Below are 18,923 nucleotides of genomic sequence, written 5' to 3' on the forward strand. Positions count from 1 at the left end.
CGATCAGTGGAGGAAGAAAAATCTTTTCAACAAATGGTGCCTGCCTGGAACAAATGGGTAGCCAGTTATGAAAGAATGCATTTGGACCCTTATCTCATACCATATATAATAAATCACGCAAAATGAATGACCGACCTAAATGTAAAAGCTAAAGTTTAAAACTCCTAGTAGGAAATTTAGGATTTATAATCCCTAAGTATGACACTAAAAGCATGAGCAACAACAACAAAAAAATAGATTGATTTGTACTTCATCAAAATTAAAAACTTTTGTGTTTCAAAGGACACCATTAAGAAAGTGAAAGGATGGGGCGCCTGGGTGGCGCAGTCGGTTAAGCGTCCGACTTCAGCCAGGTCACGATCTCACGGTCCGTGAGTTCGAGCCCCGCGTCAGGCTCTGGGCTGACGGCTCGGAGCCTGGAGCCTGCTTCCGATTCTGTGTCTCCCTCTCTCTCTGCCCCTCCCCCGTTCATGCTCTGTCTCTCTCTGTCCCAAAAATAAAAATTAAAAAAAAAAAAAAAAGTTGAAAAAAAAAAAAAAAGAATACATTAAGAAAGTGAAAGGACAACCTATAGAATTAAAGAAAATATTTAAAAAATATAAATCTCATAAGGATTTCTATCTAGAATATATAAAAAATTCTTACAATTCAGTGATAAAAAGACGACTTAACAATGGGTGAAGAATCTGAATAGACTTTTTTTTTTTTTATGGAGGATATACAGTTGGGAAATAAATTTATGTGAAATGACAGCAGATACCAAAAATTGTAATAGTAATTGTCGGCGAGGATGTGGAGAAATTGTCAACCCTTATGCCCTGCTGGTAGAAATGTAAAATAGCACAGCACTTTGGAAAAATATTTTGGCAGTTCCTGAAACGATTAAACAGTTACTGTGTGACCCAGTAGTTCCGTTCCTAGGTATATACCCAAGAAAAAACATATGTCTACATAAAAACTTGTCCACAAATGTTTATGGAAGCATTATTCCTAATAGCCAAAAAGTGGAAAGAAAGAACCCAAATGTCTATCAGCTGATGAGTAGATACAAAATATAATGCAGTATATCCATATAATGGGATATTATTCAGCCATAAAAAGCAATAAAGTACTGCTATATGTTGCAACATAGATAAACTTTAAAAATATGCTAAATGAAAGAAGCCAGGCACAAAAGATCACACATGTGATTCTGTTCATATGAAATGTCCTGAATAGGAGTGATAGGCAGATGATATGCAGTTTCTTTTTGAGGTGATAAAAATGTAAAAAAACAAAAACAAAATCAAAAACGTGTGGTGATGGTTTCACATGGCTGTGAAAATACCAAAAGCTATTGACTTGTACACTTTAATAAAGCTGTTAAAAAAAGTAACCCATTTCTGGTGTCCCTACAGAGTGAGGGTGGGCATGTATATATTTAAAAGGCTGAGCTATTAGAATAACAGAGCTCCTTACCATAAGCTAAGCTCATTTGTTCCCTTCCTCTCTCATTTTTGTAGAAATCATGACCACCCCAGGAAAAGAGAACTTTCGCCTGAAAAGTTACAAAAATAAGTCCCTGAATCCTGATGAGATGCGCAGGAGGAGGGAGGAAGAGGGACTGCAGTTACGCAAGCAGAAAAGAGAAGAGCAGGTAAATCCTTTTACCCTTTTAAATTTATTTTAAAGAACTTAATGTTAACATATTAAGCCTGAAACCACTTCTATTTTAGTTTTGACGGTGTTGGATGTGTGAGAGTGTGTGTGTGTGTGTGTGTGTGTGTGTGTGTGTGTGTATCCCTGTATCATAAAATCAACATGTTTTGGGAGTCCGGGAGAGGAGGTGATGAAAAGTAGAATACAAGAATAAAGAAATCTCTCAGGTTCTCATATTCCCAATACAACCACTGTTTAATATTTTGGCCTATTTGTTTTTAGTGTGTTTTATTTTTCTAAAGTTGGAGCTTCCTTAAGATTTTATGTGCATATTAATGAATTCTCAAGTGACCAATAAAACACTGCTTTTCATTACAATCTTTGATTTGAAAAGTTGTAAACATAGAAGATTAAAGAATAGATAGTGAACCTTATAAAATCATCCTATGGATTCAGTAATTGTCAGTAGCAGGCCATACTTGGTTCATGTCTATCTTTACGTTTCTTTATTATGTAGTATTTTAAAGTGAAATCTCAAGGAATATGTCTTTCTACCCCTAAATTCTGCAGGCTTCATTAGGACATTGATTTTTTTTCTTCTTCTTTTTTTTTTTTTTTTTTTTAATTTTCTTCATTTTTAACTTAACATCTGAACATCTACAGGAGAATTTGGGACTCTCTTTCATTTTACCTTCCTCTAAAAATGCTTAGAATGAACAGTCCATCCCCATCCCTTTTGGCAAAGAGATTTAAAGACATTTAGGTGACTTTTTTTTTTAAGTTTATTTATTTTGAGAGAGACCAAAACAGCGTGAGTGGGGAAGGGGCAGAGAGAGGGAGACAGAGAATCCTAAGCAGGCTCTGCACTGTCAGTGGAGCCTGATGTGGGGCTTGAACTCATGAAACCATGAGATCATGACCTGAGGTGAAACCAAGAGTCAGATGCTTAATTGACTGAGCCACCTAGGCGCCCCTACGTTACTTTTTTTTTTTTTTTTTTTTTGCTAAGGAGAGATTTTTGAGCTTAGAAGGACCATTTGACCCCCACACTGCAAAAGCTCCATAAAAGGCGAATAAATGACTCAGTCCTTTCATACCTGAGAAATACGGTAATCTGTCATAAATATTTTGCAGTTAACAGTGAGCTGTTGTCAACATACACTGTTTTTTTGAGTAACGCTGCATGGAAAATCCAAGTAGTTAAAGTCTAAGAGTACATTACAACTTCAGTGTTGTTTTTTTTTTTGTTAGGGCTGTAGATATTTGAATCAAACAGTGTCATTGTTACTGTTATTTTTGGGCAAAGAGAGTTTGTAATATTATAATAAAGTTTATATTAAGTGTAGTAAATTAAGTTATGAGTTACCACTTAGTCATAAAAGGATGAGTTTCTCTGGGTTTCTTATTACCTCTTTATTCATCTCTGTGTCTTGAGGTGGAACCTTTTCTTTGAATAAACTTTTATATTAGCTTCTATTTTGGTAGTAAATTTCAGAAATCATAATAGCATTGTTACATATTTATATTCCTATATATGAATACATAAATATATGTACATGAGCCCAAGTATAGGTCTGAATATAGCCACCAGCTTATGCATCATATTTGGCATAAAGCCATTTGAAGGTGTAGTAATGATACTCTGCCATTAACATTGTTCATATTATTCTCTTCTTGGTGATGGGTGATTTCATGTAATTAGACTTCATTGTAAAGTCTGTGTAAATAAATTTTTTGTATTCACTTACCTGCCTGAAGGCAAATGCTCCCTGTCCTTATATATCAAGTGGCAAGTATGGTCCCATATATTGGGCTAAAAATATTTGTAGTTGAAATTCTATTGGCTTCATTGTATGAGATCTGAAATTTTGCTATGGCTTTAATAAGTTTCTGTGATAAGTTTTTGGAATACTGCTCTATTGAAAATCCTCATTTCTTAATTTCTTATGTGCCGTGTAACGTAGAAACAACTGGTAAAAACTAATCAGGCTTCTTTATACCATAACAGTACTTGTTTCATGCCTGCTTTGTAAAATGGTAAATATCAGTAAGATACAGACTCATTTAGGTGCTGTTTATCTTTCCACAGTTGCTTTGTCATCTATTGGGAAACCTCACAGGTCTAGGCCAGCTGATGAGCTAGATGTGAGAGTAGCACAGGAGTTGATGTTGCCAAGTGCACAAAAGATAACTTGCTGCATCTTTATAGGGTTATCCTTTTAGCAGACTAACATTTAATTTTTGTTATATCTGGACAGCACTGTAAAAATGACCCCTGTATACTTGTCACTTACAGACCAAACTAAAATTATTTTTGGCAAAATATTTTGCTAGTTGGTATCATTCTGATTGAGCCAGTACTTATAAATTTGAATTAAGCAGACTCTTGTTAACTCTGAGTGAATAGGTAACCTAGTGCTGCTTAAATAGAAATTGCCTGATGTTTCTAGTTATAAGAAATATCTTGTGAAGTGAGCAAGTTGATAAACTTCCAGACAGGCAACTTCCATTAATTAACTTGGTTGACAAGTGCAGGCAACATGTAGTCTGTAGATAAGGCATACAGATCATGATTGTTTTGGCAGTTTTTTCTTTTTTTAAACCTGTTTTTCTCTGAGTATACATGTTGTTGAAAAAGGTAAATAGTACTACAGTACTTGAAACCAAACCACCAGTGTTCTTGGTCTCATTCCCAAGTAAGCCACTTCAATCCTCTTAACTATTTATCAATTTAAAGTATTATCTATTGATGTTCTGTTACGGTAGGTGAAGATTTAAGCTCTTACACGACTTTTCCCATGTGTCTATTCTCCTAAACAGTTATACTATCCTATGTAAGTATCATTTATTGCTGAGCTGAGTAGTATACCGTGGTTACATTTCCTTTCTTTGTATTTGTTTTTCCTGGCATTAATTGTCTGATTTTTTTTTTTTTTTTTTTTTTTTACCTGCTTGGCTTTTTTTTCTGATTCCTGGCTGTTTTTCCTTCTCTTTTACAGCTCTTTTAAGTTATTTTTATATGATTTTCTACTTGCTTAAACTTCTCAGATAATTTATCACTTTCATATTTTTTCCTTTGGAGACCTCTTCCCTACATTTTCTGACCTCTAGCACCAGTCAGAATTGTTTGTCCTGTGTTCTTGCTGTATCGCTGTAGTCTTAGAACTTCCCTTAACTGGAAATTTCTCCTGTCTTATCTTGTCATCATCCTTGTGATGTAAGCGCTTTGGTGTTTTTATTTCAAATCCTACTTGTTTACCAGCAGTTGTGGTTTTCATGACCCATAGTAAAGATCGTAACAGTATCCTGCCATTCCATATTAAAAACACTGCTTGTGGATATAAATTTTGCAATGCCAATAGATGTAATTTTAGTGATTAGGCTTGATTTAGAAGTCCTGCAAATGCTTTAGTAGTTGTGAAACAAAATGAAATCGTAATGAAGAACTCCTTAAAAATAAACAAGAAGATTCAGCTGGGTCTAGCTCTGTGTCATGCTTGTGGCTAAACCACACAGAGAGGAAATACTTTAATACACTTTGAAATATGACAGAATGGTTAATTATTTCTGTTGGGCTGTATCTAAAGGACAAAAAGGAGTAGAAAGAAATCATCAACTGCTTTCATAATCATACAGGATTGATCTTGAAACTATGCATATTTGTGTATGGATACAGTACATAATTATGTTAATATTAGGAACCTAGATCTTTTAGCTTCCGAAAGGATAGAAATATAAAATCAAAGAGGTTATATAAATTTGCATTGGCGATATCATTAGGGATTCATTATGTGTTTTCTTTTTAAAACACATGCACACAAACCAGCTTTGTCCTAGAAAGGCTTAGAAGTGAAATACCTTGTATCAGTGAGCACCTCTAGCACCCTGAGACTGTGGTCATTAGAGAATTTTTCTCTTAAAGGAACAAGGTTTCTTGGAAAAAACACCTGATTCTTGATTAAAGGTAGGGAATATTCAAGGCAAATGTGTAATATTTTTTCATAACATAGAGCAAGGAAGTTTAAGACCATTGAAAATTGTGTTGAAAAGAATCAGGAGATAGCTTGAACAGGTTCCCATTAGCCAAAAGTGGGATTTTTTGAGTATTAGGGCACTTTGAGGACTTCTGCTTCCAGCCAAAGTGGAATAGCAGGGCCCAGATTTACCCTCCTACCTGAAGCAAACCCAAGAATAACCAGACAAAATACATGAAACACTAATTCAAGACACCAGACATTAGCCAGTGAAGGACAGTGATCTCTAGAGATGGGAAACAAATGAGTTGAGCCCTATCATTGCTTCAGCTTACTGCCCAACAGAGTTTCCAGGTTGCAACACAGGGAGAGGGAACTAAGGGCCAAAGCCTTCCTGAATTGAGGAGACAGAGCTGAGAGTCTGGAGAGACAAAGACATCCATTCATAGGAGGGAATACCAAAAGGGAGACTTGTGTCTATAGAGAGAAGCCTGGAGATCTTCAAAGTGTTTTTTTTGAATATTCAGCAGAGTACTGATCAGCATATGTGCTTGAGGAGACTACTAAGGCAAGAGAAACTTATCATCCAAAAAGATCAGAGGGAGCAGTGCCTGGCCCTTACACAGTGCTGACACTAGTTCCTGTTCCTATACCCCGACTGGAGAAACTCATTTACGGGGCCATTAGGTATTCAGGAGAGTCTTGCCTCAGTAGTGGAGATTAATTAGCCATAAATTTACTACTGCCCCAGACCTACCTAACAAATCATAAAAGCAAGATCTGAGAGGATCAAACTGCAGGTTTTGGTTTTCCTGAATTAGTAGTCATATAGGAAAAAGAAATAACTGGATTTTCTCTGTCTTCATTTTCAAAATGAATTGGTTTCTTAGCATCCTCCAGAGGGAGCAGGAAAGTCTGTATTTTAATATTATTAGGAACTCATAGTGTTTAACATAAAATAGATGTATTTCAGTTTATTTTTTCTGTGTTTTTAAAAAAGCAACTTTATGGCTGTATAGTTGACATACAATGGAGTGTACACTTTGTTAAATTTTGAGATATGTATATGTGAAATCATCACTGTAATTAATATAGTGAACATATTTATTGCTATCCAACTTTCCTGGTATACCTTTGTAGTACCTTTTCCCCACCCTTCACCTATCTCCAAGCAACTTCTGATCTGTTTTGGTCACCACTGATTATTTTGCATAAATGGACTGAAAAAATATGTATTCTATTTTGTCTGGCTTTTTTCAGTCAGCTTAATCATTTTGAGATTCATTTATGTTGTTGTATCAGTAGTTCATTCCATTTCATTGTTGAATAGCATTCTGTTGTACAGATAAAGCCACAATTGGTTTATCTGTTCACCTGTTAATGGCAGTTTGGATTGTTTCCAGTTTCTGGTGATTACAAATAAAACTGCTATGAACATTCATGATCAGCTCTTTTTATGGACATGTATTTCCATTTCTCTAGATATCTAGGAGGAGAATGGCTGGGTTGTATAGTAGGTGTGTACTTAAGCTGTCAACTGTTTGCCAAAATGGGTTGTACTGTTTTACCTTCACATCAGCAGCATATGAGAGTTTCATTGGCTCCACATCCTTCTGAGCATTTGCTATGGTCAGTCTTTTTCATTTTATCTATTCTAAGGTGTGCATAGTAGTATGCCATTATGGTTTTATTATTCACTTGCCTAATGACGGAAGTTGAAAGCATGTTTTCATGTGTTCATTTGCCCCTTTGTATATCTACTTTAGTGAAGTCTGTTTAGTTTTATTTTTTAAAGTCTGCTTAGTATTTTAATTGAGTTGTTTTCTGGATGCAAGTCTTTTGTTGGATATGTGTTTTGTAAATATTTTCTCCCAGCTGATGGCTTGCCTTTTTGTTTTCAGAAGTGCTGTTTGAAGACCAAAGGTTTTGATTTTGGAATTCCATGTATGTTTTTTTCTTTAATGGATTATGCTTTTGTGTGTCAGATCTAAGAATCTTTGCCAAATCCATGGTCACTTAAGATTTTCTTGTATGTTTTCTTTAAGAAGTTTTGTTATAGTTGAAATTTAGGTCTATGATAATTCACATTTAATTTTTGTATATAATGTGAAATAAGAGGAAAGGAGCCTTTTTTTTTCTTTAAACATATGGATTTCCAGTTGTTCAGGTGTCATTTTTTGAAAAGATTGTTTTACTTCACTGATTGCCTTGAAACCATTTACATTCAATTGACCATCTCTGTGTGGATCTGGCTTCTGAACTTCTATTTTGTTCCCATTGGTTTATTTATCTGTCTTATTTACCACACTGTCTTGATTACTGTAGCTTTTATAATGAGTCTTGAAATCATATTACTAGCTCTCTAACCTTGTTCTTTCCAAAAATTGTTCTGGCTGTTATAGGTCCTTTGCATTTTTATATGAACTTCAGAAACAGCTTGTCAGTTTGTGCACAAAAGCCTGCTCTGGGGATTTGATTGTGATTTTGTTAGATGTGTAGATCAGCTGGGGGAGAATTCCTATCGTAACAATGAGTCTTCTGACTCATAAGGACCGTATCTCCCGTTTATTTAGGTCTAAAATTTCTCTCAGGGATTGTAGTTTTTTTGTCAGATTTTTCCCTAAGTATTTCATAGTTTCAATGCTATTGTAAATGATATCTTTTGAATTTCAACTGTTTTCAACTGTTCATTGTTAATATTTAGAGTCCCCTGGGACTCACTGAGAGAGACGGTTCCCCTTCTTGGAGTGCGTCTGGGAGAGATGGCATTGCCTCTTTGGGGAGAAAAGAGCCGGTGGGCACCATTTCCCTCAGTATAGGCACAGAGACACCAGCTGAAGGTGGCTAACCTGGACACTGGCTCTCCGCTGCACTTTACTCCAAACTCCATGCCTCTGTGCTTTGGTGCAACTGCCCTCCAGGGACAAACCTGCACCAGTCTCAGTGCAGTGAGACCCTCCCTCAGAGGACCGGCACAGCTTCATGTCATGCCAGGTCCGTAAAGTTTGGAGTTTGAAAACTCAGCGGGCCTGCTTGGGATAGACCCCAAGGTGCAATGTACTGCTGGGTGGCCAGATGGCTAGGACACAGGGTGAAGGTAGTGAGCTAAGGGATGCCTGGGATACACCAGGGGAAATTGCTCTTCTGGGAGGGCTTTGTGGTGGTGGGATGTGAGTTCCCCTCTCTGGTGACTAGGTGGCTGGCTGAAATAATTTTCCTCCCTTACCCCTTAGTATAAACTAACGTCAGTAAGCAGCACAGCGCCAACCGGGGTGGCTTACATTTGTTACACTAGGCCCTGGTCTCCTGCCCTCTGCAGGTGGAGCTTTACTAAGGCAGTTGTACTTGAGAACTAGAGCAGCGGGCCCCTCCCCCAGAAGACCAGCACAGGCCCTTGCACACACCGTGTCTTTTGACCATGAGTTCTGTGAAGTTTCAGCTCTAGTGGAAGTACCATCAAGTCTCTTTTAACAAGCAGACCAGAGCACACCTAGTTAAAACTCACCATACTCTGGCCAATGTTCAGATAATCCCCACTGCCCACTGCAGGAGAAACTCTACAGAGGACTGACCTGAGGGAAAGAGCAGTCAAACACAGCAGGAGAGTGCACACAGCATATACCAGAGTCATTTTATTTTATTTTATTTTATTTTATTTTATTTTATTTTATTTTATTTTATTTTTTGAGTCACTTCTTTTTAAAATTTTATTAATTTTGTTTATTTTTGAGAGAGAGAGGGAGAGAAAGTGCAAGCAGGGGAGGGACAGAGAGAGAGGGGAAGACACAGAATCTGAACCAGGCTCCAGGCTCTGAGCTGTTAGCACAGAGCCTGATGTGGGGCTCGAACTCACAAACTGCGAGATCATGACCTGAGCCAAAGTTGAATGCTTAACCGACTGAACCACCCAGGCACCCCACACCAGAGACACTTCTGAAGCACTAGGCCTTGGACAGTATATGACCTCTTCTTCATAAAGCCATTACTCTTAGTAGCAGGAAACATAACAGGCTTTCCCAACACAGAGAAGACAGAGACCTAGACAAAATACCAAGATGTAGGAATTCATACCAAAAGAAAGAGCAAGTAAAAGTCATGGCCAGGGATCTAACTGAAAAGGTTGTTAAGTAATATTCCTGAACCAGAATGTAAGGCAACAATGATAAAGGTATACTCTGGGCTTGAGAAAAGCTTAGACAACACCAAGGGTCCCTTACCACAGAGATAAAAGACTAAAAAACTAGTCACGCTGAAATGAAAAATATAATAACCAAGATTTGAAAACAAATGGATATAATGACCACAAGAAAGGAAGAACTAGAGGAGTGAATAAGTGACACAGAAGATAAAATTATGGAAAATAATGAAGATGAAAAGAGGGAAAGAAAAATACTAGATCATGAATGCAGACCTAGGGAATGAGGTGACTCCATAAACCGTAATAACATTTGTATCATAGGAATCCCAGCAGAAGAAGAGAGGGAAAAGGGGGCAGAAGGTTTATTTGAGGAAACTATAGCTGAAAACTAATATGGGGAAGGAAACAGACATCCAAGTCCAGGAGGCACAGACACCTCCCATCAAAATCAACAAAAGCGGGCCAACACCAGGACGTATTGTAGTTAAATTTGCAAAATATAAAGAAAAAAAAAACACCTTAAAAGCAGTAAGACAGAAGAAGTCCCTAGTTTAGAAGGGAAGACAAATAATGTTAACATCAGATCTCTCCACAGAAACTTGACAGGCAAGAAGGGAGTGGCATGATATATTCAGCATACTGAATAGGAAAAATATGCAGCCAAGAATACTCTGTCCAGCAAGGCTGTCATTCAGAATAGAAGTAGAAGAGTTTCCCAGACAAAAACTAAAGGAGTTTGTAACCACAAAACTAGCCCCACAAGATGACAGGGGACTCTTTAAATGGGAAAGAAAGACCAAAGTGACAGAGACTAGAAAGGAACAGAAAACATCTCCAGAAACAACAACAAAACAAGTAATAAAATGCCACTAAGTTTGTATCTATCAGTAATTACTCTGAATGTAAATGGACTAAATGCTCCAATCAAAAGACATCGGGTGTCAGAATGGATAAAAACCATCTGTATGCTGCCTACAAGAGACTCATTAAAAAATATTTTTTTTTAATGTTTAATTTGAAGAGAGAGAGAGAGAGAAAGTGGGAGAGGGGCAGAGAGAGAGGGAGACACAGAATCAGAAGCAGGCTCCAGGCTCTGAGCTGTCAGCACAGACCCCGACGTGGGGCTTGAATTCACGAACCATGAGATCATGACCTGAGCCAAAGTCAGACGCTTAACCAAGTGAGCCACCCAGGTGCTCCACAAGAGATTCATTTTATTTTTTATTTAAAAAAATTTTTTTTAATGTTTATTTTTGACAGAGAGAGAGAGACAGAACATGAGTGGGGGGGTGGGGGGGGGCAGAGAGAGAGGGAGACACAGAATCAGAAGCAGGCTCCAGGCTCTGAGCTGTCAGCACAGAGCCTGACGCGGGGCTCGAACTCACAGACTGCGAGATCATGACCTGAGCCAAAGTTGGGCACTCGACCGACTGAGCCACCCAGGTGCCCCACAAGAAATTCATTTTAGACCTAGACACCTCCACATTGAAAGTGAGAGGATGGAGACGCATTTATCATGCAAGTGGACATCAAAAAGAAAGCCAGAATAGCAATACTTATATCAGACAAACTAGGTTTTAAAACAAAGACTGCAACAAGAAATGAAGGGGGGAGCACTATATCATAATAACAACATATCATATCAACTATTATTATACAATAATAGTAGGGGACTTTAACACCACACTTACAGCAATGGACAGATCATCTAAGAAGAAAAGCAACAAGGAAACAATGGCTTTGAATGACACACCGGACCAAATGGACTTAACAGATATATCTAGAATATTTTTTTCTAAAGCAGCATAGTACACATTCTTTTTGAGTGCACATGGGACACTCTCTAGAAGAGATCACATACTGGGTCACATACCAGGCCTCAACAAGTGCAAAAAGGTTGAGATCATACCATGTATATTTCAGATCACAATGCTATGAAACTTGAAGTCAGCCACAAGAAAAAATGTTGAAAGACCACAAATACATAGAGGTTAAATCCATTTACTTGGAGGCACCTGGGTGGCATTCTACTTAGAGGTTAGTCATTCTACTTGGGGCACCTGGGTGGCTCAGTTGGTTAAGTGTTTGACTCTTGGTTTCAGCTCAGGTCATGAATTCACGGTTCAAGTTAGAGCCCTGTGTCGGAGTGTGCTGACAGTATGGAGACTGCTTGGGGTTCTCTCTGCTTCTCCCCTGTATTCTCTCTCTCTCTCTCTCTCTCTCTCTCTCTCTCTCTCTCTCTCTCTCTCTCTCTCTTCTCTCTTTTATTTTCTCTCTTTTATTTTCTCTCTGTCTCTCTCTCACACACACACATTCTCTCTCTCAAAATAAATGAACTTAAAAAAAATAACATCTTACTAAAGAATGAATGGATCAGCCAGGAAATTAAAGAAATAAATACAGGAAACAAATGAAAACGAAAACACGACAGTCCAAATCCTTTGGAATGCCGCAAAAGGGGTCACAAGAGGGAAGTATATGCAATACCGGCCTACCTCAAGAAGCAAGAAAAATCTCAAATATACAACCCAACCTTATACCTAAAGGAGCTAGAAAAAGAACAACAAATGAAGCCTAAAGCCAGCAGAAGAAGGGAAATAATAAATATTAGAGCAGAAATAAATGATATAGAAATAATAACAACAACAACAAAAAACAGTGGAACAAATCAGCAAAACCAGGAGCTGGTTCTTTGAAAAAATTAATAAAATTGATAATCACCTAGCCAGACTTGTCAAAAAGAAAAGAGAAAGGACCCAAATAAAATCATGAAGGAGAGAAGAGATCCACAACCAATACCACAAATAAAAACACTTATAAGAGAATATTATGAAAAACTATATGCCAACAAATTGGGCAATGCAAAAGAAATGGATAAATTCCTAGAAACATGTAAACTACCAGAACTGAAACAGGAACAATAGAAAACATGAACAGACTGGTAACCAGCAAAGAAATTTGAATCAGTAATCAAAAATACCCTAATAAACAGAAGTCCAGGGCCAGATGGCTTCCCAGGGGAATTCTATCAAACATTTAAAGGAGAGTTAATACCAGTTCTTCTCAAACTGTTCCAAAAAATAGAAATGGAAGGAAAACTTCCAAACTCATTCTATGAGGCCAGCATTACCTCGATTCCAAAACCAAAGATCCCACCAAAAAAGACAATTACAGTCCAGTATCCCATGGATGTAAAAATTCTCAACAAAATACTAGCAAATCAAATCCAACAGTACATTATAAGAATGATTCACCACAATCAAGTGGGATTTATCCTTGGGCAATAAGGATGATTTAATATTCTCAATGAATCAGTGTAATACACCACATTATTAAAAAAGATAAGAAATACATGATCCTCTCAGTAGATGCAGGGAAAGCATTTGACAAAGTACAGCATCCTTTCTTGATAAAAACCCTCAACAAAATAGGGATAGAGGGAACGTATCTCAGCATCATAAAGGCTGTATACAAAAGACCCACAGCTACTATCATCCTCAATGGAGAAAAAAGGAGAGCTTTTCCTCTGTGTTCAGGAACAAGAAAGGGATGTCCACTCTTACCACTGTTATTTAACATAGTACTAGAAGTCCTAGCCTCAACAATCAGCAAAAGGAAATAAAAGGCATTCAAATCAGCAGGGAAAAAGTCAGACTTTATAACTATTTGCGGATGAGATGATACTCTATGTAGAAAACCCAAAAGACTCTACCAAAAAATTGCTAGAACTAATATATGAATTCAGTAAAGTCATAGGGTGCAAACAACATACAATGATCTGTTGCATTTCTATATACCAATAATGAAGCAGCAGAAAGAGAATCAAGGAATTGATCCCATTTACAATTGCACCCAAATTACAAGATACGTAGGAATAAACCCGCCAAAGAGGTAAAAGATCTGTACTCTGAAAACTGTAGAACAAAAAAGACACTGAATAGCCAAAGCACTCTTGAAAAAGAAAAGCAAAGTTGGAGGCATCATAGTTCTGGACTACAAGTTATATTACAAAGCTGTAGTGATCAAGATTGTATGGTACTGGCACAAAAATATAAATATAGATCAATGGAACAGAATAGAAAACCCAGAAATGGACCCACAACTACATGGTCAACTAATATTTGACAAAGCAGGAAAGAATATCCAATAGAAAAAAAGATAGTCTCTTCAACAGATGGTGTTGGGAAAACTGGACAGCGACATGCAGAAGAATGAAACTGGACCACTTTCTTAGGCAATGCACAAAAATAAATTCAAAATGGATGAGTGAGCTAAATGTGAGACAGGACACCATCAAATTCCTGGAGGAGAACACAGGCAACAACCTCTCTGACCTCAGCCATAGCAGCTTCTTACTTGACATGTCTTTGGAGGCAAGGGAAACAAAAGCAGAAATGAACTATTTGGACTTTATCAAGATAAAAGCTTCTGCACAGCAAAGGAAACAAAACTAAAAGGCAGCCTTCAGAATGGGAGAAGATATTTGCAAATGACATATCTGATAAAGGGTTAGTAATCCAAAATCTGTAAAGAACTTATACAACTGAACACCCAAAAGTCAAATAATCCAGTTAAGAAATGGACAGAAAACATGAATGAATTCCAAATTACGGAAAGAGTCCAAATGTCTATTGACTGATGAATGGATAAAGAAGATGTGGTGTATATGTAAAATGGAATACTACTCAGCAATAAAAAAGATGAAGTCGTACTATTTGTAATGAAGTGGATGGAGCTAGAGTGTATTATTCTAGGCAAAATAAGTCATAGACAAATACCGTATGATTTCACTCATGTGGCATTTAAGAAATGAAAGAGATGAACGTAGGAGGGAAAAAGAGAGGCAAACCATCAAACAGACTCTTAAACATAGGGAACAGAGTGAGAATTGCTGGAGGGGAGGTTGTGGGGGGAGATGGAGTAAATGGGTGATGGGTTTTAAGGAAGGCAGTTTTGATGAGCACTGGGTGTTACATGTAAGTGATGAATCACTAAATTCTGTTCCTGAAACTAATATACTATAATGTTAACTAACTGGAATTTAAATAAAAACTTGAAATTTAAAAAAAGAAATTTTTGGCCATTTTCCAAATATATTCCCCTACCCCAATCTTAGAACTCCAGTGCATGTGTGTTAGGCCACTTGATGTCCCACAACTGACTTATATTTTGTACAGTTTTTTCAGTCTTTTTTCCATCTCTTTTATTTTGGAGTGTTTATATTGCTATGTCCTTAAATTCACTAATTTTTTCTTCTGCAATATGTAATTGGCTGTTAATCCTATCCAGTGTGCTTTTCATCTGAAAAATTTTATTTTTCATGTCTAGGTATTTGCTTAGCCTTTTTGTTCATCTCTTCCTCTCTCTCCTCATGGCTGTACTTTTACCTTTCAAATATGTGGAATATATAACAACATTTATAATGCTCTTTTCCATTTTGCCGTTTTTGTCATTTCTAGGTGATTTTGATTAATTTTTCTCTCTTCTTTTTAGTGCTTCGTAGTTTCCAATTGAATTCTAAGAATTATGAATTTTATCTTGCTTGTTGTTGGAGTTCTTGTATCTTTAAATACATATAGTTCTGAATTTGTCATTGGGTTTAGTAAATTACTTGTAACGTTTGTTTTTACGTTTCATTGGGCTGGAACTTTAATATCCTTTAATCCAGGGGCTAATTTAGCTTTAGTGCTGTGTCCATTTCCTTCTGAGTGTTGTACTAAATGCCCTTTATATGTTAGGAAGTGTTTTCTGTGTGTGTGTGTTTTTTTTAAGTTTATTATTTTGAGGGAGGGGGCAGAGAGAAAGGGAGAGAGAACCCCAAGCAGGCTCTGCTGTCAGCGTATGCCTGACATGTGGCTTGATCCCACAAACTGTGAGACCACAACCTGCGCCGAAATCAAGAGTCGATGCTTAACCAATTGAGCCTCCCAGGTACCCTAAGTCTTTTCTATCTGGTTGAAACATGAATATCTCTTGACTGATATAACTGTCAAAATTGTTCTGCATGTTTGTTGGGGGTGATTCCTTTCCCAGCTTTTCCTTACACACCTGTGCTTATTAGCAGGAAGCTAAAGACTCATGGGGAACTTTCCGCAGATTTTTAGAATTCTCTCTATATTGACCTGTTTATTACTCTGCCTGTGGATTCTAGTTGTCTTGGCCTCCTCATTTCTAAACTCTGTCTGCTCAACTGAGTGAGCCTGTAGACCCTGTTTGGGTGTTGTCTTCCCTGTGCGACAGCCTGAAAACTCTGTGTAGGTAATAATCTGAGGCAGTCATAGGGCCAGTCTTACTTCTTTCCTTTTCTGAAGGATCAATGCCTGGTCTGCCTCTTATCCATTGGCCGAAACCTGTTATTTTATGCATTTGTCTGCTTTTAGACAGGGTTGCATAGGGTGAGAGGATAAGTTATTGGTCCTCCGTCATGGTTTGATGAACAAGTGAACTGCCTGGGACTATTGAAGATATAATGGAGGGGCGCCTGGGTGGCTCAGTCATTTGAACGTCTGACTTCGGCTCAGGTCATGATCTCACGGTTCGTGAGTTTGGGCCCCATGTTGGGCTCTGGGCTGACAGCTTAGAGCCTGGAGCCTGCTTCTGAGTCTGTGTCTCCTCCTCTCTATCTCTACCCCTCCCCCGCTTGTGCTCTGTCTGTCTCTCTCTCTCTCTCAAAAATAACATTAAAAAAAAAAAGATACAATGAGACACCTTAGTGGCTCCCTTTAGGTAGAAATATTCTTGGCCTACACAAATTGACGATTTAAAGTTAGTGTTCAGGTAGTAGTCACATGTCATCACTGGTTGTTGGACGGGTTAGAAAGGTTGTGAAGTCTCAGTCCATTATTTTTGAGGTTTAGGAGGGAAGTATTAAGCCATTCTGACATCATTTTTATCATTTCCCACGATGTATTGGTAAGACCATAGTGTTACCAACTTCACGTAAAGGAAAGGGGAATGGCCAAGCATGCCTCGACTCCTTTTTCACCCTTACTCTTTTTGTATGTCGTGCAGTGTTAGGCTTCTCTTAGTAAGTTTTACCACATCAGGTGTTGGTAACAGCATATTGTGATTGTTAATTGCATTAGATTATAAGACTGGAGAATTCTGAACTAGTTCCTCATCATGAAAGTTGAAGGTGGCACAACCTTTAGAATTTTTAAAATGATTTTCAAAAAGCTCCATCTTTTCCTTATTGCCTTTTAAGTGGGGAGCCTAGTTTTTTGATGTTTAACTCCTTTGTATTAGAATACTTGGTAATGATTTTTTATTTTTTAGTTATTCAAGCGAAGAAATGTTGCTACAGCAGAGGAAGAAACAGAAGAAGAAGTTATGTCAGATGGAGGCTTCCATGAGGCTCAGATTAATAACATGGAGATGGCACCAGTAAGTAAGATCGTGAAAGAAACTCTTTTTAGTATGTTTCTGAAGATATGAGGCTTAGCTTTCTATTTGGGTTTTTTAAAAAGCGGTTAGTAAATGGCTACAGAAATTACTTGGGATTTCATTTTTGAAAAGAGGCCATATACTTAATATCCTGGTTCATTCGATGTTTTTTATAGTGTGAATAATATACAGTTAAACAGAATTAACTAAATTGTGAAGATTAATTCAGCTTTTAAAACTTAAAAAGATAATTGTAAAATTATTCCTTAAAAGTTGAATAACAAGGGATACTTTAAAGAAAATCCCAGTTTGTTATTCATTTCAGTTATCAAATTGGGCATGTTTATATGATTTTAAAAATTGGTTCCATATCACAGCTGTTGGCTTTTCTATTACAACCTGTTTTGTAACTTTCTTGAGGTTACATGAGGATCTAAAAATTATGCTTTGTTTATATGGATACCTGTATAGATTTCTCATTAATCAGTTATGTTTTAATAGATTATATATAGTTTTCAAAAAAAAATCTTTCTTCTACCTCAGTGACCCAATTTCTTTCTTCATTTGCAACCTCTGTTACTGGATTCTTATTCTTCTTGAGAAAATAAGTTTTCTTCCTCCTCCCCTTTTAAGCAAATTGTGACATACTGTGCACAGTATCCTATATATATTTTTCTACTTCATAGATCTCTAGTTTTTATGGACCGTTTTTTTTTTTTTTTTTTTTTTTTTTTTAATTAGGAGAGCAGTTTAAATCATTTTGGAATCTATGTAGATAGACATTGTAGCCAACACTATGATTTTTTTTAAATTTTTTTTAACGTTTATTTATTTTTGAGACAGAGACAGAACGTGAACGGGGGAGGGTCAGAGAGAGAGAGGGAGACACAGAATCTGTAACAGGCTCCAGGCTCTGAGCTGTCAGCACAGAGCCCGATGTGGGGCTTGAACTCATGAACTGCAAGATCATGACCTGAGCCAAAGTCGGACGCTTAACCGACTGAGCCACCCAGGCGCCCCAACCAACACTATGATTTTGTGGTGAATTCTTCCAGGCCCTTCAGAAAGTCAAACTGTCCATTTTTTTAAGTGGATATTAATAGGAAGTATTTCGTGGATTATAATACTAAGATTCTATAGAGGAAACAACTGTAGGAGATTGATTGGTTGATTTTAAGGAATTGGCTCATGTAATTGTTGGAGCTAGTAAGTCCAAAATCCGTAGGGCAAGTCAGTAGGCTGGAAATTCAGGTAAGTGTTGATGTAGTTTTGAGGCTTAAGTTTCTTCAGGAAACCGGTCTTTGCTCTTAAGACCTTCTTCAACTGACTGATTGAGGCCAACTCACATTTTAGAGAGTAATGTGCTTTCCTTGATTATACTAGTTTAAATGTTAATCACATCTAAAAATTATTCTTACAGCAATATCTAGATCAATGTGTGTTCAGACAACTGGCTACTATAACCTAACCAAATTGACACATAAAATTAACTATCCTAGTAACATTCCTTGGCAACTTGGCATGTATACACAACTCCTTAAACCATACTGAGACTCAGATAAATAAATAACAAAGTTATACCTCCATGTGACATGATATAGTTACTGTTTGTGCAAGTAAAAATGTACTAACCTCCCCGGAAGAAGATGGAAAGTCTTTGAGTGATGTTCAGTTCTCTCCTTGATATCCTGTTACTTAAATGCTGGGATATAAAATTAACAGTACTTAAATACCATGAATGTAAAGTCAATACATCTTACATTAGGGAATAAGAGGGAAGAAAACGTGTG

At 37.2% G+C, this 18,923-nt stretch overlaps 1 protein-coding gene across 3 annotated transcripts in view; it reads left to right on the plus strand.

Moving 5' to 3' along the window:
• The window catches only part of KPNA1 (karyopherin subunit alpha 1), a 72,930-nt gene that overhangs the window by 21,052 nt on the left and 32,955 nt on the right, over positions 1-18,923 (plus strand). For all 3 annotated transcript variants that reach the window (XM_058731190.1, XM_058731189.1, XM_058731188.1), the window contains 2 exons: positions 1,503-1,636; positions 17,026-17,133. In XM_058731190.1, coding sequence (XP_058587173.1) covers positions 1,508-1,636; positions 17,026-17,133 — 237 coding nt within the window. In that variant the 5' untranslated portion in view covers positions 1,503-1,507. The remainder of the gene's footprint in view (positions 1-1,502; positions 1,637-17,025; positions 17,134-18,923) is intronic.

The sequence above is a fragment of the Neofelis nebulosa genome, chromosome 5, assembly GCF_028018385.1.
Source record: "Neofelis nebulosa isolate mNeoNeb1 chromosome 5, mNeoNeb1.pri, whole genome shotgun sequence".
Taxonomy (NCBI): domain Eukaryota; kingdom Metazoa; phylum Chordata; class Mammalia; order Carnivora; family Felidae; genus Neofelis; species Neofelis nebulosa.